The sequence below is a fragment of the Coregonus clupeaformis genome, chromosome 7, assembly GCF_020615455.1.
Source record: "Coregonus clupeaformis isolate EN_2021a chromosome 7, ASM2061545v1, whole genome shotgun sequence".
Taxonomy (NCBI): Eukaryota; Metazoa; Chordata; class Actinopteri; order Salmoniformes; family Salmonidae; genus Coregonus; species Coregonus clupeaformis.
In genome coordinates, this window is record NC_059198.1 from 71,299,265 (window position 1) to 71,323,800 (window position 24,536).

General features: G+C 44.3%; 1 protein-coding gene across 4 annotated transcripts in view; it reads right to left on the reverse strand.

Moving 5' to 3' along the window:
• Positions 1-24,536, reverse strand: part of LOC121569133 (TGF-beta receptor type-1-like) — a 74,554-nt gene that overhangs the window by 12,614 nt on the left and 37,404 nt on the right. For 3 of the 4 annotated variants that reach the window (XR_006001333.2, XM_041879796.2, XM_041879793.2), the window contains exons 2-6: positions 12,349-12,597; positions 4,635-4,880; positions 2,724-2,954; positions 2,048-2,215; positions 1,182-1,338 (exon numbers count right to left, since the gene is read on the reverse strand). Coding sequence is in view for 3 of the 4 variants with exons in the window: in XM_041879796.2 (XP_041735730.1) it covers positions 1,182-1,338; positions 2,048-2,215; positions 2,724-2,954; positions 4,635-4,880; positions 12,349-12,597 (1,051 nt within the window). In the remaining variant the exon portion in view is untranslated. The remainder of the gene's footprint in view (positions 1-1,181; positions 1,339-2,047; positions 2,216-2,723; positions 2,955-4,634; positions 4,881-12,348; positions 12,598-24,536) is intronic. The other variant, XM_041879795.2, reaches the window with a different exon arrangement.

Consider the following 24,536-nt stretch of genomic DNA (forward strand, 5'->3'; position numbering starts at 1 on the left):
AGTATCCTCCTCAGCATTTGTAGATGAACAACATTCTTGATAACCAGCAAATCTCTCCAGTTGGAAGTTGCTGGCACAGATCTACAATCAGTTTCCCCTCCTCCAGATTCTAACCTGCACCATTAGACCTCAAACACAAAACTGACAGATCAGTGTCTAGGGGCAATATCTCTAACCCTGTCGATAGAGAAAGGACAATCTCTAATCTCAAAGAAGGGAATCCCAGATTCGAGGCGTTCCAGAGGAGGGTGAAGTCCCATTGCCGTGAGCCTCATTAAGCCCCACAGATTCCAGTGGGTCAGCCGAGCACAGACACACAGAGCCAGCCAGGACCACAACACAACATAACCACCCGCCTGCCCCAAAGAGAAAGAAGGGGGTCTCCCGCGCTATGCCAGAAAAACTCAAAGGCTTTAATGCACTTCACATTATCTACCACCACCAATGTGTCAGTGAACTAATCAATCCACCACCTAACGACAATGACCATAGTAAACTGTGCTAATGCCATCGACCCTGGCCCCATCAATATTATGGGCTTATAAAATAATTCCCTCAACATTTCTAAGGTCGTATTTTGGCTAGGCTACTTTGAAACAAGACATAAAACTTAATTGTTGCTGCTGCAGTTAGGGAGAGACAGCGCAATTGTATGGGCAGCGTGTTTCCATGTGATTACTCACGCCGTGTACTCCTCCTCCTCTCCTTTCCTCCTTCTCTCCCTTCCCCCGCTGCTTCCCTCCCTCCCTGCTACCGATTTCACTGCACCTTCACCTATTGCGGCCAGTGGCAGCTGTTGGAGCTGGGAGTAGGGGTGATGTCTCCAGTCACTGTGAATGACGACTCGAAAGAGGCCGCCCCAGGGGACTCCAGTTACCTTTGAGTTTCCCACTCTGTGGTTGGGGGCTTGGCAGCACTCTAGAGCCAGAATGGACGAACAGTTTAAAAGGCACCTCCACCTCCCATCTCATCATTACAGCCAATGACAGCTCGTGGAGCCGGAATGGCCGCCAAAGGGCTCCTATTACCTTTTGATTCGTGTTCCATCGTCGAGGGGGGAGTAGTTTGAAGTCGCCACTAACCACATCAAAGAGCCGGCATGGTAGCTCAGTCATATCACATAGCCAGCCCAAATAACAGGCATAAGAGGGCAGCGGAGCACGAATAGGGGGTCCAGTTACCTTTTGGTTCCTACTCTGTGGTTGGGAGCGATGTCAATGGTGTCAGTGGCGGAGTCGTGGCGCACGGCCAGGCCCAGGTCGGCGATGCAGCAAGTCCCGCTCTTCTTCACCAGGATGTTCTTAGATTTCAGGTCCCTGTGGGCAATGGCCGGCTTCCCTGGAATTTATGGGGGGAGAGAGAGAGTGGGAGAAGAGAGAGAGTGAGAGAGAGAGGAGAAGAGAGAGAGTGGGAGATGAGAGTGGGAGAAGAAAGAGAGGGTGGGAGAAGAGAGAGAAAGTGGGAGAAGAGAGAGAGTGGTAGGAGGAGAGAGAGAGAGAGAGAGAGGAAGAAGAGAGAGGGGAGAAGAGAGAGAGGGAGAAAGAGAGAACAGGGAGAGAGAGAAAGAGAAAAAGAGAGAGAGTGGGAGAAGAGAAAGAGTGGGAGGAGAGAGGGAGAAGAGAGAGAGGGTGGTGAGAATATGCTTTACTGAGAATATGCTCTCCTCTCAATAACCAGGGGGTGGTTCCTGTGTAAGTAGGGAAGCTTCTTGTGTAAATTTCCCTACGGTGGTGAGTGGACCTGCTTGTCATCATAGTCAAACTTCCAACTTCCCCTTTCCATGTCCTTGATACAAACCTAATGTGTGAACATTATGATTAGAGTACAAATGTACATATGGAATTATTGTATGCATGTCGATTGGTACATATGTTACAGACAGTATATGTGACACAACATATGATTTGGTAACACATTACTATTCGACGTGAAGCTAAAAGGCAAATGTTCCGACTCCCATCTCTTGACAAACAGTAAAGTCCTCAGTCGCTGATTGGTGGGTGTTGCTGTCACCAGTCACTGATTGGTCAACATGGCTGTCACTCACCTTGCGTGCCAACAATCTCCATGTGGAGGTGGGCCAGGCCGCTGGCGGTGGACAGGGAAAGTTTGATCATGCCCTCCACGGTGACGGTGTAGCGGTTCAGGTAGTCAAACAAAGAGCCATGCTCATGGTAGTCTGACACCAGCCACAGCTGGGTCCATGTCCCGTTATCTGGAAAGAGAAGGGGGGGACAGAAATAGGGAGGGGAGAGAGATACAGGTACAGAGAGATAAAGTAGAGTAAGATGAGTGATGGAGAGAAAAACACAGAGACAGAGAGACAGAGAGAGACAGAGACAGAGACAGAGAGTTCTCCTCAGTGCAATGTGATGTTACCTCCAGATGGCCAGAGAGCTCAGAGCAGTTGGACTGAGCACAACCACCGCCCCAACTCTAGAAACACACACCCCTGGCTCGCTAGCAGGTTTTCTGCACTGAGATCACTAGACTGCATCCAAATATGCTGGTATGACCCTTCTCATGGTTCTTAAACCCTTACAAGCCCACACCAGAACAATCTGCCTTACTGACATGCCAGCAGTCTACCTTATGCTAAACCCTAACAGAGAGGCGCTACAAACCTTAAGGTCCGGCCCAAAAAAAAAAAGAGGCTCTAATCAATAAATGTGCCCGTTCAAAAGTGATTCTACTCTTTAGAGGTGAGCTGTGATTGGTCGTACCTTTGTTGTCGGCGGCGATGAAGCCCAGGATATTCTCGTGACGGAGCATGACTGTCTGGTAGATCTCGGCCTCGCGGAACCACGAGCGCTCCTCACGGGACGAGAAGATCTTGACTGCCACCTCCTCGTCTCGCCACTTCCCCCGCCACACTTCGCCAAAGCGGCCCTTCCCAATGCTCTCCTGGAGGATGATGGTCCGGGCTATGGTCCTCTGTACCAGCAGGGGCAGACCTGTTAGGAAAAAGATAGTTTAGAAATGCCCTACAAAAGGGACTGGTCACTCGCTAGCAATGTACATAGTAACAACAGAAAGACTCCATAAATGAAAAGCAATCCAAAGGACGACGTCATGAAAATGACCTGAAACAAACGTCAGTGTAAAAAGTGATTGGTTAATTGTCTGTGCTGCAGCTCTTCGGACAATATTCATCAAAGTAATAAAATAAAAATCTTAAACATATTCAAACAATTCACAAACAGGACAGAGTTGTGCTCCTGGGTAAATATATCTACCGCTCTCTTTATTTCACCAGCTGGACAGTCAGTTATTTACTGTGGGGCCTGCAGGGAGGGGTTGAGGAGTTGAAAGCTGCTGGTACTAGCAGCAGCAGAAATAGCCAGGCTGTAGAGGCTGCGGAGGTCATGGCCGTTAGAAGCCAAATGGAGCGTAGGTTGTGGTGGGATAGCTAGGTGTATGTGGAGAGAGGAGAGCAGGGAGGAGACAGATGGGGTCACTATGATCCTAGCAGGGTCTGATGTTCAGTAGACGTGTGCCGTGACATCCTGGGCTGGAAAATAATATTTTAGTCTACATGCTGCATGAGTGGACTGTGAGTGCCTTAGTTTTTCCATTAGTGTAGTAGACCCCTAAATATAAATCCTACTTTTGAAACTCTTTCGTCTGTGCTGTGCTCCACATCCTTTATGTTCATGTGTACTTAATTCAGGCAGACAGTGGATTTATCCACCTGCCTCGATAAAGAGCAACACATTAAGCAGGGTAATTTAAGATCCCATTGTCAAAATGAAAAATCCACTCTAAAAGCCGGAAAAAAGGAAACACTGACAAGTTTGTCAAATTCAGTTTGACTGTGGACTTAGCCGGTCTGCCATTTTTGATATCTTGCAGAAAGTTCAAATCAACGTTGTCCTATAGTGGAAAATCCTACAAATCATAATCCAAAAATCTATTCACACTTTTGCACAAAAATTACCCAGGAAGTTGATTCTGAATCAAATCCAGGTAGCCTAGAGCTGTGGATTTCTCTGCCAGTCCTGATAGTGAGCTGTTAATTGCTGGTCGGAACAAGACGACAAGGTGTCCGCGTGCCAGTTCTCTCACCACGTCTCCTGGCTGGCAGGGCTGGCGTCTGGGGGTGAGAGCAGCTTTACAGCCACTCTGTGTCAGCGCCATCCTGTCATTAGAGCCCTGGCCCGCACCGCTCCCATTACGCCACAGCTAAGGCTGAGCTAGAGACCGATAAGATAACCGCTGCTTTCACTACACACTCACTGAGGGCGGGAGGGAGTCACTTCTCCCTGACTTGATCTCCCCCGTCATCTCACAGCGGGGTATCTCTCTAAATTCTGTAGCTACGCACACACTGAGTTATTCACACAAGCACAGGCACACACTTACACCTAGACGCATGCTGGTAAGCGCACTGAACAATTGCACGCTCATACCAATTGCACACACACAGCCAAACAAAGAAGCAACACAACATGAGTAGCCATGCCTGAGCAGATAAAGGCACACACCTAAAGGCTTTAATGCTACTAAAACAAACAAATACAGAAAAAAATGATTAAATAATACAACAAAACATGAGCGGTCCTGCATGGGCAGAGCAGAGACCCCCCCCCCAACACAGTCACACACACATCCCCGTCCCCACACCCCATGGGTACCTAACCCACCAGAGCCGGAGCCAGAGGTGGTCATGTCGTAGATGAGGTCTTTGAGGGTGGAGCCCACGTTGAGGAAGGGATGGTTCATGGAGGGGTCCTCCTCGTTGGGCACGCGGTGGTGGATGCCCGCACGGCTGTGGCAGATGTAGAAGACCAGCATCAGCACGAAGCACAGCACGCACACAGGCCCTGCGATCACCGCCGCCAGCGCCACAGGCCCCAGAGGCACCGGCTTCACTGTTGGCACTATGGGGAGGAGGGAAGAGAAGGGGTTAAAAGAGGAGCTTGACACAGCTGCTTTTCTTTTGACTGTGTTCGGTTTGGTTTTAGGCCCATCTCTGGTTGGACGTAGAGAAAAATATGTACACAGGCACAGAAATTCACTTATTAATAAAATTAAAAATAAATAGAAATTCACTTTTGTTCACAAAGAATAGGAGTTTGTTCATTCATTTTGGTAACTATCGACATATTCTTTTCAATTGTTCCATCTAAATGAGTAACTATTTAAAGGCCCAGTCCAGTCAAAAATATGATTTTCCTGTGTTTAATTTATATTTCCACACTTTGAGGTTGGAATAATACTGTGAATTTGTGAAAAATATGACAATGCCCGTTTAGTGTAACAGTTCTTGAAAAGACAGCCTATTAGTTAATAGGCCAATAACAAAGAGAGTTTCAAACTGATAGATTACTTGAGAAATTGTGCTTTGCTAAGAAGCTATTTTTGTTTATTTATGACCATTTTAATTGGAAAAAAATAACATGAAGGTTTTATTTTATTTTTTTATTTCACCTTTATTTAACCAGGTAAGCCAGTTGAGAACAGGTTCTCATTTACAACTGCGACCTGGCCAAGATAAAGCAAAGTAGTGCAATAAAAAACAACACAGAGTTACATATGGGGTAAAAAACATAAAGTCAGAAATACAACAGAAAATATATATACAGTGTGTGCAAATGTAGCAAGTTATGGAGGTAAGGCAATAAATAGGCTATAGTGCAGAATAATTACAATAGTATTAACACTGGAATGCTAGATGTGCAAGAGATTATGTGCAAATAGAGATACTGGGGTGCAAAAGAGCAAAATAAATAACAATATAGGGATGAGGTAGTTGGGTGGGCTAATTTCAGATGGGCTGTGTACAGGTGCAGTGATCGTAAGGTGCTCTGACAACTGATGCTTAAGTTATTGAGGGGAGATAAGAGTCTCCAGCTTCAGAGATTTTTGCAATTCGTTCCAGTCATTGGCAGCAGAGAACTGGAAGGAATGGCGGCCAAAGGAGGTGTTGGCTTTGGGAATGACCAGTGAGATATACCTGCTGGAGCGCAGACTACGGGTGGGTGCTGCTATGGTGACCAATGAGCTAAGATAAGGCGGGGATTTGCCTAGCAGTGATTTATAGATGGCCTGGAGCCAGTGGGTTTGACTGACGAACATGTAGTGAGGACCAGCCAACAAGAGCGTACAGGTCACAGTGGTGGGTAGTGTATGGGGCTTTGGAGACAAAACGGATGGCACTGTGATAGACTACATCCAATTTGCTGAGTAGAGTGTTGGAGGCTATTTTGTAAATGACATCGCCGAAGTCAAGGATCGGTAGGATAGTCAGTTTTACGAGGGCATGTTTGGCAGCATGAGTGAAGGAGGCTTTGTTGCGAAATAGGAAGCCGATTCTAGATTTAACTTTGGATTGGAGATTCTTTATGTGAGTCTGGAAGTTGAGTTTACAGTCTAACCAGACACCTAGGTATTTGTAGTTGTCCACATACTCTAGGTCAGACCCGTCGAGAGTGGTGATTCTAGTCGGGTGGGCGGGTGCCAGCAGCGTTCGATTGAAAAGCATGCATTTAGTTTTACTAGTGTTTAAGAGCAGTTGGAGGCTACTGAAGGATTGTTGTATGGCATTGAAGCTCGTTTGGAGGTTTGTTAACACAGTGTCCAATGAAGGGCCAGATGTATACAAAATGGTGTCGTCTGCGTAGAGGTGGATCTGAGAGTCACCAGCAGCAAGAGCGACATCATTGATATACACGGAGAAAAGTGTCGGCCCAAGAATTGAACCCTGTACTTAATTGTTACTTAGAAATGATTTGATATTGAGATAAAAACGGCTGAATTGGTCCTAAGAGAATTTCAAACCAGCTGTGTGTGAAAACGGGTCCAGGATAGAGTGGGCGAATGGGCCTTTTGTTGAGATGGCATGAAGTGAGCCTAATGTTGGATGTACACCCATTATTTTACCCAAGTGCTGTGTTATACATGTACGGATAACCCTATAAGTACAATAAACAGAATACCCACACACCGGTGTCCCGCAACAACCTTTTCAAAAACGTCTGACCATTACCTGGTCTTGGCTCTTTGGTTCTTGTCCTCGAAAGGCATCAAATATATGAAAGCGATGACCGAAGGAATAGCATGGCTCGTCATATGCCTGTGTCACCAATGTCTTCACCAAGTCACTGGTTAATACGCTTTCATACGTCGATACAATACGTACAGTTTAGTCACATAGCTATAGGATGAATCACTGGGCCTCAAGGCTCTAGCTGTATCAATAGTGCTGGAAGAGAAACTGTCCTGGCCTGAAGGTCACAGTAAAATATGTTGTTTTGACCACAAGACTGTATCTGAAAGTCTCCAACGGTGTTGGCCACTCAATAGCCTGTATTATCTCTCTAATAGTTAGAAAAATAGCAAAAAAAAGAGCAGAAAGTGCTCATTCAATGACACACCATGAGCGGCCAACTTTGTAAACATCGCAGGGGAAGCAAGGAAAATAATCGAACGAAAAGGGTCAAGTTTGGGGTGCGCTGAAGTTGTGTATTAAAGTCCTGGAGCAGCGCGCTCCCGGGTCCAAGGCTTTCGGCCAACACTTAAAAGGGCAGAGGTGGGCTTACTTTGTATGGCGATAGAGAATTGTTGGAGTTAGGAGAAAATCAATATTTTGCCAAAAACAGGGCCACTATACTGCGTGGGCAGAAACCATCTGTTGCATATAAAATGTTTTAATTCCTATACAGAAAGCTATGCCAGAACGAAATGCTTAGTGTAGCTAGACGGGTATAGGTTAACCTAGGTCAATCCTTTAAACACAGGGTTTTGGATTGTTAAAATCCTCTCCTCTACCTACAGTGCATTCTCAGACAGTTATTTCTGTCATAATTCTAATTCTATGATTTCTGTGCTCAGAGGGCAGTTGTAATGATGTGTTATTATAGCTGACGGGTAAGGCTATTTAGGATTGGCAAGGTAATAACATAATTAGGGCTGAGGATTTTGTGTGTGCGCGCGAGTGTGTGCGATGACGTTCAGAGAGGGAGATTCATTCACCATTAATGGTACAGACAAACCAAGAAATCTGACTGCCGATAGATACTTAGCACAGTAGGAGACTGTTCATTCTCTTGCTAGAACAAAAGACATCCCTGCTGTGTACCGAACCGGTACCGATGACTCTGACGTTTATACTTGTAGAATCGCAATGCTTGTCAGTGGCCGAGAACCTGAATTTGAGCCAATAAGAGAGCACGAACCTCCACGTGATAAAACAATAAAGCTGCATAATACAAGTATTTTACATCTAGCTAAGGAGTTTTGTGTTTAAAGAAGGATTGTTTTGTTAGGTTCAGTTTGATAACGTGCACCTGCTAATTACTTAGCTAGCTAGCTAACATTAGCTTGCTAACTGAGCCAGGCAGTCACACACATTTCATATGAAACAGAATGGGGTGGTAAGTGCAGCACAATGCACACAACACTACATGCTTTGCCAAGCTAGCTATCTAGCAAGATGAATAAATCATTTAATTCACTCTCCATTATCCCATAGACGGGTTGGTTGTTTAGCATCAAAAACAACACGTACAGAAATATGGGGCAAAACAGACAGAGTTGGCTTAGATTGTTGACAACATGTAAACTATGTTTCGTCTCCAATGTTTACTGAAAACAAATGTGCACAATGAGCAATTGTCTTTCAAATAAATCATTACAGGTGATGGTTAGCTAGCTAGCGAATGTTTACCATATTAGCATAGATGTGACAGTCAAAACAAGACACGGTATACAGAACAAGATAAAGCTAGCTGAAACGAGCCACCTACGATTCCTCACATGGCAGCTTCTAGACATTGTTGCTAGCCATCTGACCATCCAAAATCACAACACACAAACTTCTGCCACATTGAAGCGTGCGCATCATTTGTGACGTTGTCAGCTAACCAGTCTTTACTGCCAGTTTCAGTTCGCTTGCTAGCTTACGCTAGCTAAAGGGTTAGAATCGCCAATAGCACAACATAGCTAGATAGCTGTCGAGAGTCGGTGGAGAACAGAACCGGCATGGACACAGCATAAAACAATGCACCGTTTACACAACTTATGTTTACCAACACCACGATCACACTATCACCAATAGCGACAACAACAGTGTCACATCAAAGGTGAAAGGCTCATGGTGCTGAAAGGACAGCGACCGTAATACTTGTGCACTCCATGGTGCTGAAGGAGAGCCAATTTTGGTCAAACACAGACACGGCTGACAGACAGGTGACAGCAGTCACACACAGCATCAAATAATGTTAAAGAACAAGCAGCCCATTCACTCCAGTAGGCCCCATGAAATTATACAAATACAAAAGCACAACAATTTCATGTCCAAAATTAAACAAACAAACCAGCTATTACTTCCCATTGCAAATCTATTTTATCACATTCATCAAACTAACCAGTGATCTAAAGCTTAAATGCAACAATGTTTCAAAGTCATTCGTTTTTGATAACTAACAGCAAGTGAGCTGCAACAAAAAAACAGCGCCACTACCCAGATGATGATCATTTGTAAACAAAGTTTGAAAGTTAATCTTGAAAAGGGTGATGCTAACAAATTAAAACTCATTTTTTCAACCACTCCACAAATGTCTTGTTAACAAACTATAGTGTTGGCAAGTCGGTTAGGACATCTACTTTGTGCATGACACAAGTAATTTTTCCAACAATTGTTTACAGACAGATTATTTCACTTATAATTCACTGTATCACAATTCCAGTGGGTCAGAAGTTTACATACACTAAGTTGACTGTGCCTTTAAACAGCTTGGAAAATTCCAGAAAATGATGTCATGGCTTTAGAAGCTTCTGGTAGGCTAATTGACATCATTTGAGTCAATTGGAGGTGTACCTGTGGATGTATTTCAAGGCCTACCTTCAAACTCAGTGCCTCTTTGCTTGACATCATGGGAAAATCAAAATAAATCAGCCAAGACCTCAGAAAAAAAATGGTAGACCTCCACAAGTGTGGTTCATCCTTGGTAAAAATGTCCAAACGCCTGAAAGTACCACGTTCATCTGTACAAACAATAGTATGTAAGTATAAACACCATGGGACCACGCAGCCGTCATACCGCTCAGGAAAGAGACGCGTTCTGTCTCCTAGAGATGAACGTACTTTGGTGCGAAAAGTGCAAATCAATCCCAGAACAACAGCAAAGGACCTTGTGAAGATGCTGGAGGAAACAGGTACAAAAGTATCTATATCCACAGTAAAACTAGTCACATATCGACATAACCTGAAAGGCCGCTCAGCAAGGAAGAAGCCGCTGCTCCAAAACCGCTATAGAAAAAGCCAGACTACGGTTTGCAACTGCACATGGGGACAAAGATCATACTTTTTGGAGAAATGTCCTCTGGTCTAATGAAACAAAATAGAACTGTTTGGCCATAATGACCATCATTATGTTTGGAGGGAAAAGGGGGTGGCTTGCAAGCTGAAGAACACCATCCCAACCGTGAAGCACAGGGGTGGCAGCATCATGCTGTGGGGGTGCTTTGCTGCAGGAGGGACTGGTGCACTTCACAAAATAGATGGCATCATGAGGAAGGAAAATTATGTAGATATATTGAAGGAACATCTCAAGACATCAGTCAGGAAGTTAAAGCTTGGTCGCAAATAGGTCTTCCAAATGGACCCCAAGCATACTTCCAAAGTTGTGGCAAAATGACTTAAGGACAACAAAGTGTTGGCCAGCACAAAGCCCTGACCTCAATCTTATAGAAAATATGTGGGCAGAACTGAAAAAGCGTGTGCGAGCAAGGAGGCCTACAAACCTGACTCAGTTACACCAGCTCTGTCAGGAGGAATGGGCCAACATTCAGCCAACTTATTGTGGGAAGCTCGTGGAAGGGTACCCAAAACGTTTGAACCAAGTTAAACAATTTAAAGGCAATGCTACCAAATACTAATTGAGTGTATGTAAACTTCTGACCCACTGGGAATGTGATGAAAGAAATAAAAGCTGAAATAAATAAATCATTCTCTCTAGTATTATTCTGACATTTCTCATTCTTAAAATAAAGTGGTGATCCTAACTGACCTAAGACATGGAATTGTTACTAGGATTAAATGTCAGGAATTGTGAAAAACTGAGTTTAAATGTATTTGGCTAAGGTGTATGTAAACTTCAGACTTCAACTGTACATATTACCTCAAGTACCTCGACTAATCTGTACCCCCGCACATTTGAATCGGTACCCCCTGTATATATCGTCGTTATTGTTATTTTATTATGTAACTTTTTTTTACTTTAACTTATTTAGTAAATATTTAACTCTTATTATTATTATTATAACTCTTAATATTTATTATATTTAACTCTTTATTTTCTTAAAACTCCATTGTTGGTTAAGGGCTTGTAATCATTTCACGGTAAGGTCTACTACAGCCGTTGTATTCGTTGAATGTGACAAATACAATTTTATTTGATCTGGTGAGGGCCCAAAAAGGTGACAGAATATTTTGGCACGGAAACACGTGAAAAATATGGGGAAACTGAAAGAAAATGTGCGCTTATTTTCAGAATGAGGTTGTCACAATACCAACATTTTACTAACGATGTGATACCAGGCCAAGTATAACGATACCGAGTAGTATCGTGATACCACAGGGTTTGCCCCATTTTCTATATGTTCTGCACGTGTGCTGCACAAAAACATGTCCCTGATATTCACACCTCTACTCAATAAAACACATTGTATTTAACTTCACACTTTTTACTGCCAACCTTTGATTGGGCAGGAGGAATGTAGTAAGGAATATAAATGAATAATCATCTGCATTTTCATTGCGGTAGTAAGGGGAAACACACTAGGCCCATATGAAACCATATTTAGCCTGATTAGAGGGGAAGAACGAAAAGAAGCAGTGGAACTGGCTTCGAGGTAGAGCTGGGACAATAAGCCGAACATTATCGACACCGACCACTTATCGCAGGCATTTTGCTGATATCGTTCATTACGGTAAGTAGCTTAATACTAGAGAAATGTGAAGTTTGAAATGAAATAGGTTTGCTAATATGGGTGATTGTTAATGGGACAGTTGATGGCTACAACCATCAAACTAGTAGTAGTAGAAGTTTAAAAGGATTATACAAAAAATAAACTGGTTATAAACTCATCGTTCTAGTTAACGTTATCACATTAATACGGGCAATTTATTCCGGTGTGGATTTTTTTATTTTATATATCGCCCAGCTCTACTTCGCGGCCCAGAATTGAATGAGGGCCCTAGATAGTATCCCACAGCACTGCAGAACAGTCCATGTATAAATAACCCTGAGGCCTACAGTCGAGCCCTTATAAATGCAAAGGCTTGGGTTCTTAGTTTACGATGTGCATTTATGAGACATGCAGAAAGACACACTTGGGACGGACCTGGGAAGACACTGAGGTCAGGGTTCTTGTTGCACCAGTCGGTGGAGCAGCACATAGGGTAGATGCCAGTGTCGTCCTTGGTGGAGGGCGCGCAGATGAAGGGGCGGTCGCGCGGGATCAGCTCGTTCTCGGGGACGCACATACTGCTCTCGGCGGTGATGCTGCTGCCAGACTTCTTGACGGACACGAAGCACAGTCCGTCCGTGGTGCACGTGGAGTTGAGACAGCGCTGGCAGTAACACTGCAGTGCTATTAGAGGGTGGGAGGAGAGAAAGAGAGAGGGAACAGAGATTCAGGTAGAGAGAAAGAGAACATAGAGATTCAGGTAGAGAGAAAGAGAGAGGGAACAGAGATTCAGGTAGAGAGAAAGAGAACATAGAGATTCAGGTAGAGAGAAAGAGAGAGGGAACAGAGATTCAGGTAGAGAGAAAGAGAGAGGGAGAGGGAACAAGAGGACAAAGGAGAGAGATTAACACCAACAAAATAAATGACCTATTTTCTTCCCCACAAAAGGAACTGAACAAACTGCATCCTACAACACCAGAGTGCAATTTCACACAGTGTGTGTGTGTGTGTGTGTGTGTGTGTGTGTGTGTGTGTGTGTAGCAGTTAGCATAAAAGCAACAAATGAGTAGTTACAGTGCAACACAGAAATCCTCAATGCTGTTTGCTACACTAATCAAAAACAACATGTCAACAACATGTCAAACGGCTTGTGATCTGTTGTGATCCACCTCACCATCAGTGGTCTCACATCCCCTTAGTCAGCTTCCTTCCTGCTCACCCCGTTTGCAGCCAGAACACTTGCAGATGAAACGTGAGACGTCGTGAAGAGCGAGCGCGCCAGACTTTCACCTTCTCACAACAACACCCCTAAGAGCTTGGTGCTGGTTTAGAACTACAGATTTACTATAAACCTAGCTGGGTCAGTTTGAGTTGCTTCTGAAAGCCTCTTTCCCCCTCTCCATTTTTGACTTTCTTTCTCCAGGCTACCTCTTCCCTCACTAGGCTTACACTTATTTCTTTCTCTATTTTTTCTCTTTCTCTTCTCCTTTTCCATCTCTATTCTTACGCTTCTTTGTCTCCCTATCTCCATCTTTGCCAAAGGTTTAGTCTAATGGTATGGTTGTGTTGCTATGGCTGAGAGGGTATACATTGGAGAAGGATGGCGCAGCCCTGGCCTATCACTCTGACTGAGACCTGTAGCAGCTCCAAAATGAGACTGAGAACTTGGTTCTTGGAATTCAATCGGTTTTCACTTTGCAGCCCTCACTTATACCTCTCGATACAGACAAATTGCTCTTTAAACTCAGCACGGATGCCTGTCAGTCCAAAGCTTTCTAACCCCTTGAGGGATTCAGATAGATAGAGGCTGAACCAGGTCAGAGACATCCAGACAGCATGCATGGCCAGTCTAAACCGTCAGTCCGCTACTAGACATTGGGGGATAAATTATTTACTGAACAGATAGACAGTCGTTACACGAGGTGCCTTCCTATGCTTACATGGCTGGTTGGTGTTGGTCTCTCCATTGGCAGGTCTGGGGGTAGGGTATCTGACTAGGCTACTTCTGTGTGGCTTTGGCCCCTAGCCCCCTAACACACACACACTCGCTATGGCGCCTGGCTCACACACACTCCCCACCTGGGAGTCAAACACCAAGGCCGGCAGACGCCAAGCCCTAACCTCTGTCTAGGTGTGTGTGTGTGTGTTGGCAACCGAGTGTGATGAAATGCAACCCAGACAGAGGGGAGAGAAAGGGCAACTAAAAGGACAACGAGAGAGAGAGCGAGAGCGAGAGCGAGAGCGAGAGCGAGAGAGAGAGAGAGAGAGAGAGAGAGAGAGAGAGAGAGAGAGAGAGAGAGAGAGAGAGAGAGTTCCATCTCCCATATGCCCCCCTAGGCACAACTACGACATCATAACCAACTAAAACTGGTCACAACTCCTGCAGCTCTGTCGCACACTGGTTATGTACATAGTCAATGGTAGGCTTCGAAGGGACTCCTATGGCAGGTACACCTATAGCTCATCTCTTGGCAGTAGTACTGTTGACTACTTTATCACTGACCTCAACCCAGAGTCTCTCAGAGCGTTCACAGTCAGCCCACTGACACCCCTATCAGACCACAGCAAAATCACAGACTACTTGAACAGAGCAATACTCAATCATGAGGCATCAAAGCCAAAGGAACTGAATAATATTAAAGAAATGCTATAGATGGAAGGAAAGTAGTATCGAAACCTACCAAAAAACAATTAGGCAACAACAAATTAAATCCCTTTTAGACAACTTCCTGGACAAAACGTTCCACTGTAATAGTGAAGGTGTAAACTTGGCAGTAGAAAACCTAAACAGTATATTTGACCTCTCAGCTTCCCTATCAAATCAAAAAATCTAACAGAAAAAATAAGAAAAGTAACAACAGTGACAAATGGTTTGATGAAGTATGCAAAAACCTATGAAGGAAATTGAGAAACCTATCCAATCAAAAACATAGAGACACAGAAAAGCTGAGCCTACGCCTCCACTATGGTGAATCACTAAAACAATACAGAAATACCCTACGGAAAAAGAAGGAACAGCATGTCAGAAATCAGCTCAATGTATTTGAAGAATCCATAGACTCTAAACACTTCTGGGAAAATTGGAAAACACTAAACAAACAACAACACGAAGAGCTATCTATCCAAAACGGAGATGTATGGGTAAACCACTTCTCCAATCTTTTTGGCCCTATAACAAAGAACAGCAAAAAATATATACATGATCAAATGCTAATCTTAGAATCAGCTATTAAAGACTACCAGAACCCACTGGATTCTCCAATGACAGTGAATGAACTACAGGACAAAATACAAACCCTCCAACCCAAAAAGGCCTGTGGTGTTGATGGTATCCTCAATGAAATAATAAAATATACAGACCACAAATTCCAATTGGCTATACTTAAACTCTTTAACATCATCCTTAGCTCTGGCATCTTCCCCAATATTTGGAACCAAGGACTGATCACCCCAATCCACAACAGTGGAGACAAATTTGACCCCAATAACTACCGTGGGATTTGCGTCAACAGCAACCTTGGGAAAATCCTCTGCATTATCATTAACAGCAGACTAGTTCATTTCCTCAGTGAAAATAATGTACTGAGCAAATGTCAAATTGGCTTTTTACCAAATTACTGTACGACAGACCCTGCGTATTCACCCTGCACACCCTAATTTTACAAACAAACAAAACAAAGGCAAAGTCTTCTCATGCTTTGTTGATTTCAAAAAAGCTTTTGACTCAATTTGGCATGAGGGTCTGCTATACAAATTGATGGAAAGTGGGGTTGGGGGGAAAACATACGACATTATAAAATCCATGTACACAAACAACAAGTGTGCGGTTAAAATTGGCAAAAAACACACATTTCTTTCCACAGGGCCGTGGGGTGAGACAGGGATGCAGTTTAAGCCCCACCATCTTCAACATATATATCAACGAATTGGCGAGGGCACTAGAACAGTCTGCAGCACCCGGCCTCACCCTACTAGAATCTGAAGTCAAATGTCTACTGTTTGCTGATGATCTGGTGCTTCTGTCACCAACCAAGGAGGGCCTACAGCAGCACCTAGATCTTCTGCACAGATTCTGTCAGACCTGGGCCCTGACAGTAAATCTCAGTAAGACAAAAATAATGGTGTTCCAAAAAAGGTCCAGTTGCCAGGACCACAAATAGAAATTCCATCTAGACACCGTTGCCCTAGAGCACACAAAAAACGATACATACCTCGGCCTAAACATCAGTGCCACAGGTAACTTCCACAAAGCTGTGAACGATCTGAGAGACAAGGCAAGAAGGGCCTTCTATGCCATCAAAAGGAACATAACATTTGACATACCAATTAGGATCTGGCTAAAAATACTTGAATCAGTTATAGAACCCATTGCCCTTTATGGTTGTGAGGTCTGGGGTCCGCTCACCAACCAAGAATTCACAAAATGGGACAAACACCAAATTGAGACTCTGCATGCAGAATTCTGCAAAAATATCCTCTCTGTACAATGAAAAACACCAAATAATGCATGCAGAGCATAATTAGGCCGATACCCGCTAATGATCAAAATCCAGAAAAGAGCCGTTAAATTCTATAACCACTTAAAAGAAAGCGAATCCCAAACCTTCCATAATAAAGCCATCACCTACAGAGAGATGAACTTGGAGAAGAGTCCCCTAAGTAAGCTGGTCCTGGGGCTCTGTTCACTAACAAAAACAGACCCCACAGAGCCCCAGGACAACAACAACAACACAATTAGACCCAACCAAATCATGAGAAAACAAAAAGATAATTACTTGACACATTGGAAAGAATTAACAAAAAAACAGAGCAAACTAGAATGCTATTTGGCCCTAAACAGAGAGTACACATTTAAATGTACGTCATTTAGCAGACACTCTTATCCAGAGCGACTTACAAATTGGTGCATTCACGTTATAGCCAGTGGGATAACGTTTTTTTGTTTTGTTTTGTTTTCTTTGGGGTGGAGTAAGGGGGGGGTAGAAGGATTACTTTATCCTATCCCAGGTATTCCTTAAAGAGGTGGGCTTTCAAGTGTCTCCGGAAGGTGGTGAGTGACTCCGCTGTCCTGGCGTCGTGAGGGAACTTCTTCCACCATTGGGGTGCCAGAGCAGCGAACAGTTTTGACTGGGCTGAGCGGGAACTGTGCTTCCGCAGAGGTAGGGGGGCCAGCAGGCCAGAGGTGGATGAACGCAATGCCGTCGTTTGGGTGTAGGGACTGATCAGAGCCTGAAGGTACGGAGGTGCCGTTCCCCTCACAGCTCCGTAGGTAAGCACCATGGTCTTGTAGCAGATGCGAGCTTCAACTGGAAGCCAGTGGAGTGTTGTTAGATTAATTTGTATTTTAAGAATAATGACTAAAGGATTTCACCCCAAATACAGTATAAATGTGTGAACGGTGTTAAGAGTTATAATGTAGTGGCAACCCACTAACAGAGGGGGGCGAGACTAAACATTCCAGGGTGAAGGAGACTGCGGAAACTGTTAAAAAAGCCTCCTAAAGGTGGGCGGAGCAAAGTGCCTTTGTGTGTCAAGGGGTATAAAACAGTATGTATGGGTTTTTGGAGCCAGAGCTTTCCATGAATAAAAATACAGATCATTCTTGCTGGTTGTGGACCTTAGATCATTTATGATTAAAACCAGAGCCTTACAACCCCTGGTAATGATTCAAGCTTAGGTTGAATTAGAGATAGAAATTCTCATGACAAGTGTGCGGAGGAGCGGGGTGACGTGAGAGAACTTGGGAAGGTTGAACACCAGACGGGCTGCGGCATTCTGGATGAGTTGTAGGGGTTTAATGGCACAGGCAGGGAGCCCAGCCAACAGCGAGTTGCAGTAATCCAGACGGGAGATGACAAGTGCCTGGATTAGGACCTGTGCCGCTTCCTGTGTAAGGCAGGGTCGTACTCTCTGAATGTTGTAGAGCATGAACCTACAGGATCGGGTCACCGCCTTGATGTTAGCGGAGAACGACAGGGTGTTGTCCAGGGTCACGCCAAGGCTCTTCGCACTCTGGGAGGAAGACACAACGGAGTTGTCAACTGTGATGGCGAGATCATGGAACGGGCAGTCCTTCCCTGGGAGGAAGAGCATCTCTGTCTTGCCGAGGTTCAGCTTGAGGTGGTGATCCGTCATCCACACTGATATGTCTGCTAGACATGCAGAGATGCGATTCGCCACCTGGTTATCAGAAGGGGGAAAGGAGAAGATTAGTTTTGTGTCGTCTGCGTAGCAATGATAGGAGAGGCCATGTGAGGATATGACAGAGCCAAGTGACTTGGTGTATAGCGAGAATAGGAGAGGGCCTAGAACTGAGCCCTGGGGGACACCAGTGGTGAGAGCACATGGTGCGGAGACAGATTCTCGCCACGACACTTGGTAGGAGCGACCGGTCAGGTAGGACGCAATCCAAGAGATGCCCAACTCGGAGAGGGTGGAGAGGAGGATCTGATGGTTCACAGTATCAAAGGCAGCAGACAGGTCTAGAAGGACAAGAGCAGAGGAGAGAGAGTTAGCTTTAGCAGTGCGGAGAGCCTCTGTGACACAGAGAAGAGCAGTCTCAGTTGAATGACCAGTCTTGAAACCTGACTGGTTTGGATCAAGAAGGTCATTCTGAGAGAGATAGCAAGAGAGTTGGCTAAAGACGGCACGCTCAAGAGTTTTGGAGAGAAAAGAAAGAAGGGATACTGGTCTGTAGTTGTTGACATCAGAGGGATCGAGTGTTGGTTTTTTGAGAAGGGGTGCAACTCTCGCTCTCTTGAAGACAGAAGGGACATAGCCAGCAGTCAAGGATGAGTTGATGAGCGAGGTGAGGTAAGGGAGAAGGTCACCGGAGATGGTCTGGAGAAGAGAGGAGGGGATAGGGTCAAGTGGGCAGGTTGTTGGGCGGCCGGCCGTCACAAGTCGCAAGATTTCATCAGGAGAGAGAGGGGAGAAAGAAGTCAAAGCATAGGGTAGGGCAGTGTGAGCAGGACCAGCAGTGTCATTTGACTTAACAAACGAGGATCGGATGTCGTCAACCTTCTTTTCAAAATGGTTGACGAAGTCATCCACAGAGGGGGGGAGGATTCAGCAGGGAGGAGAAGGTGGCAAAGAGCTTCCTAGGGTTAGAGGCAGATGCTTGGAATTTAGAGTTGTAGAAAGTGGCTTTAGCAGCAGAAACAGATGAAGAAAATGTAGAGAGGAGGGAGTGAAAAGATGCCAGGTCCGCAGGGAGTCTAGTTTTCCTCCATTTCCAGCCCTGTTCTGTGAGCTCGCAATGAGCCGTCAAGCCATGGAGCAGGAGGGGAGGACCGAGCCGACCGGGAGGATAGGGGACATAGAGTCAAAGGATGCAGAAAGGGAGGAGAGGAGGGTTGAGGAGGCAGAATCAGGAGATTGGAGGGAGAAGGATTGAGCAGAGGGAAGAGATGATAGGATGGAAGAGGAGAGAGTAGCGGGAGAGAGAGAGCGAAGGTTGCGACGGCGCGTTACCATCTGAGTAGGGGTACCTGACCACTGTGACTGACCCAAACTTAAGGAAAGCTTTGACTATGTACAGACTCAGTGAGCATAGCCTTGCTATTGAGAAAGGCCGCCGTAGGCAGACCTGGCTCTCAAGAGAAGACAGGCTATGTGCACACTGCCCACAAAATGAGGTGGAAACTGAGCTGCACTTCCTAACCTCCTGCCAAATGTATGACCATATTAGAGACACATATTTCCCTCAGATTACAGAGATCCACAAAGAATTAGAAAACAAACCCAATTTTGATAAACTCCCTTATCTACTGGGTGAAAAACAACAGCGTGACATCACAGCAGCAAGATTTGTGACCTGTTGCCACAAGAAAAGGGCAACCAGTGAAGAACAAACACCATTGTAAATACAACCCATATTTATGTTTATTTATTTTCCCATTCGTACTTTAACTATTTGCACATCGTTACAACACTGTATATAGACATAATGACATTTGAAATGTATACTCTTTTGGAACTTCTGAGTAATGTTTACTGTTAATATTTGTTGTTTATTTCACTTTTGTTTACTATCTACTTCACTTGCTTTGGCAATGTTAACATACGTTTCCCATGCCAATAAAGCCCTTTAAATTGAATTGAAATTGAATTGAGAGAGAGTGAGAAAGAGAAATAGGGAGAGTGAAAAAGAGAGCTCGAGTGAGAGGGAGAACTCGAGGGAGAGATATAGCTAGGAGCAACGGACAAAAACAGAGCAAGAGACAAAGTAGAAGCGAGAGAGAGGCCTAAATTCCTTTGTGACTAACCTAGAGAGGAGCAAGTATGTCCCTCCCATAACCCTGGTGCCCTCCCTTCACAGTTTACTCTAAACCACTACAGTCACTCAAAACCCAGAGACAATTATTATGGCAGCGGCGCATATCTCAAGTGTCTAGACAGTCTCCATACCTCCGCCTAAATAATATTGCTTGGCCTCAGGGAGAGGAGGTTGATGGCGTGACTGTCTGTGTGTCTTTGGAAGGCTGCCACGCCTCCGGCCCTTTCTCATGGGAAAGACACCTCGACTCTAGAGCCCATTAGACCAGAAAAGCTTCCAAGAACGAGAAATGTTGTTATAAAAGTCAAACAGCACTGATCTGAACCAACGTGGCATGTAAAATCACTATGGTGGAAATCTAGGTTTCAATCATTTTGCCCATCAGTGGAAACCATGTGTATAATGTGTTCGATATCATTTATTCAGTTCCAGCCATTACTATGAGCCCGTCCACCCCAATTAAGGTGTCACCAGCCGCCTGTGGTTGGGACAAGTTGTCTCAGTCACAGTCTGGTCCTATTCTGGATGTGGAGGTTGCGACTCACCGCCTGCTTGGCATAGGAAAATTAATCACAGACAGACACGCAGCGACTAGACTAAATAAACACATATGTGAATGGGACAATACTTTTCCAGTGTCTCATCTGATCTCAGACCAGTCTAATAAGAGTGACTCTAGTGGTAGTAGCAGACGCTCTCATCCAGAGTGAATTACAGTCAATGCATTCAACTAAGTTCAGTAGTGAGAAAACAAAGTAACTCTTCAGTATGAGGGCTGTCAAAATCCCACAGTGGTTTCCATCAACAGGTGAAAGCAGAATTCTAATATGAATGGCCATCCTGTTCACCCACTGTACTGTTCCATCATCACATCTTTTCATATCAGTTATTGAAGGATAAAGAGAACATGAGGGCAGAATGTCTCTTTAGGCTGCTGAGCGTCCCTTTATACATGGGAACATTTCATTCCTTTGTAGTTGGGAGGTACTTGGGCAGTGGGCACCAAGGCTGGCAAACAGAGGGCATGAGTAAGGCAGGACGAGTCTGATTAGATCTGTGGTTTCCTTCAGCGGAGAGAGAGAGAGACAGCGGGGGGAAAAGAGGAAGAGGGACAGAAAGAGCGAGAGAAGAAAGCTAGGCCTAGATAGAGAGAGATGAGAGCCGTTGCCAGGAGAGCAGAGCAGTTGTCCAACAGCCGGCGGATTCACCTGTTCCCCTTTCCATCATTCCTCAGATATGACTAGAGCAGACACACACACACACACACACACACACACATCCATTTAAAGTTAAGAAATGTCCTTTTGGACAGAATGTTGAAGTGGTAAACGGCAGGCGTAAGGAATTCATCCTTAGATAGCACAGAAAGCGGCTACAATTTAACCATGGAACAGGGGAGGAGTAGCTGGCACTGAAGTAGCAGGTCATTTCTTTAGTCTGTGGCAAAGCACCATTTGTTGTCATAAAATGGAGAGAGGAGGGAGTGAAAAGATGCCAGGTCCGCAGGGAGTCTAGTTTTCCTCCATTTCCGCTCGGCTGCCCGGAGCCCTGTTCTGTGAGCTCGCAATGAGTCGTCAAGCCACTGAGCAGGAGGGGAGGACCGAGCCGGCCGGGAGGATAGGGGACATAGAGAGTCAAAGGATGCAGAAAGGGAGGAGAGGAGGGTTGAGGAGGCAGAATCAGGAGATTGGAGGGAGAAGGATTGAGCAGAGGGAAGAGATGATAGGATGGAAGAGGAGAGAGTAGCGGGAGAGAGAGAGCGAAGGTTGCGACGGCGCAATACCATCTGAGTAGGGGTACCTGACCACTGTGACTGACCCAAACTTAAGGAAAGCTTTGACTATGTACAGACTCAGTGAGCATAGCCTTGCTATTGAGAAAGGCCGCCGTAGGCAGACCTGGCTCTCAAGAGAAGACAGGCTATGTGCACACTGCCCACAAAATGAGGTGGAAACTGAGCTGCACTTCCTAACCTCCTGCCAAATGTATGACCATATTAGAGACACATATTTCCCTCAGATTACAGAGATCCACAAAGAATTAGAAAACAAACCCAATTTTGATAAACTCCCTTATCTACTGGGTGAAAAACAACGTAGATAGATAAGATCTTGCTACCATGGAAAGGTAAATACCTGTCAATTTGTGGAAAAAAAATCACCCTGATTAACTCTTTAGTATTATCCCAGTTTACCTATTTGCTTATGGTCTTGCCTACGCCTAGCGAACAGTTTTTAAATTATATGAGAAAAAAATATTCCATTTTATTTGGAACAGCAAGCCAGACAAAATTAAAAGGGCCTATTTATATAATGAATATGAATACGGAGGACAGAAATTATTAAATATTAAAGCATTAGACCCACCACTAAAAGCTTCAGTCATACAAAAGTTATACTTAAATCCGAACTGGTTCTCAAGCAAATTAATACGATTTTGATAGATGAATTTGTGTATTAAAAATAATGACTAAAGAATTTCACCCCAAACACAGTATAAATGTTAGAATTATCATGTAGTGTCAACCCACTAACAGAGGGGGCGTTACTAACCATTCAAGGGGGAAGGCGGGAACTGTTTAAGAAAGGTGGGAGGAGCATAGTGTCTTTGTTTGTCAAGGAGTATAAAACACAGGATATTGGTGTTTTAGAGCAGAGCTCTCCTTAAATAAAATTTACTGATAATTACTCGTGGATTGTGGACCTTGAATCATTGATGATTAAAACCAGAGCTTTACAACCTCTGGTAATGATTCAAGCTTAGGTTGAATTAGAGATAAAAATTCACATGACAGATTGGTCCTTCGAAGCGGAGCTTAATACATCTTTATCGTTCTAGAGACACCGAAATCCGTGCACGGCCGGGTGATCACATCCGTGAAAAATAGTCCTGGCCTTCCACGTTAAGGTTATAAGACAGGCCGGTGATTACTCTTTATGAACGATAAAGACGTTAACAAGTTTGAAAAAGCATTTTAATCCAGACTGCGAGGAAAAGGTCAGTAATTTTTATTCATGGATTTTGGTAAAATGAGTTGAACTTAGTTACCAAAGTCAAAGAAGGTAATAATTATTACGACAGGGAGGGTCCGCAACTGATCCTAGAGGTAAATAGCTATTACAAAAAAAAACTAGTCCGAAATGACATGGTAGTGAATTGCAATCACAAATGTAAACTAAGTTAATATTGTCATTGTACGAATTGCAATGTTCAGTATAAACAGGGAAATAATTATCATCGTATGAGAGGGATATGTCGGGAGTTCTATATGCGACTGGGCATTTGCTAGAACTGTGCAAACAAGTTTAACAGATGATAAGGTCGTGTGTGTGTGAGACTTTATCCCTCAGGAGACGTGATTATTATTTCAGGGGTGGGGGAAAAAATAAGTCGCGTGAGGAAAATTGGGTAACTTACTCTTTTCATGAAACCGGAGTTTTAAATAGAAACTCTGGGTTAGGGGTTAAATAATTTTAAAGGGTTAATTACAAAAGCAAGAGGCGCACTAAGAGATTGGCTCCTACGGAAATAATTCGGGAGTGAATTATTTAAAAAACAAAAAGGGGGGAGGGATTTCTTATTGTTCCACGATGGGAAAGACATCTTCTAAACAAGTCCGAGAATTAACGGGAGATGAAAGATATATGTTAGGGAGGGATCGGATAAATATGTTTTATGGGTCCATTTGGGAGAAGAGGTATGAATTTATTGGGCATCTCGAAGTAAAAAAGTTAGCAGGCAGATGCATATAAAATTAGATGAAAAAAAAAGCGAAAGGAGGGGCTGAAGACAGGGAGTGTGTTTTTTTTAAGCGCGAAAATGCTTTAACGGGGACAAAGGAATATTTAACTATCGTGACTGCAGGGGAAAAGGAGAATGACAGTCAATATTTTTGGTTCGAACAAATGTTTGACAAAATGATTCGTGTCAATTAAGAATTGGCTAAAAACACCACAAAGCGATTATTTGAGAGGTACCTATAAAGTCCAACGATGTGGTCCTCTGTAGCTCAGCTGGTAGAGCATGGCGCTTGTAACGCCAAGGTAGTGGGTTTGATCCCCGGGACCACCCATAATAAAAAATGTATGCACGCATGACTGTAGGTCGCTTTGGATGGAAGCGTCTGCTAGATGGCATATTATTATGCATGTGTCTGGACTTTCGCACTCAAACGTAGACGTACGTAATGGGTGGGAAGGTGGAGAATATTTGCGTTTTTGGTCAGTTGGCAGACGCTCTAATCCGGAGCGACTTGAAAAACCAATAGAGAGTTGAATTGAACTATTCTGTCGTGTTGGGCATTTGAATGGCAGAAGGTGAAATATGTGTGTATGAGGAAATTCAA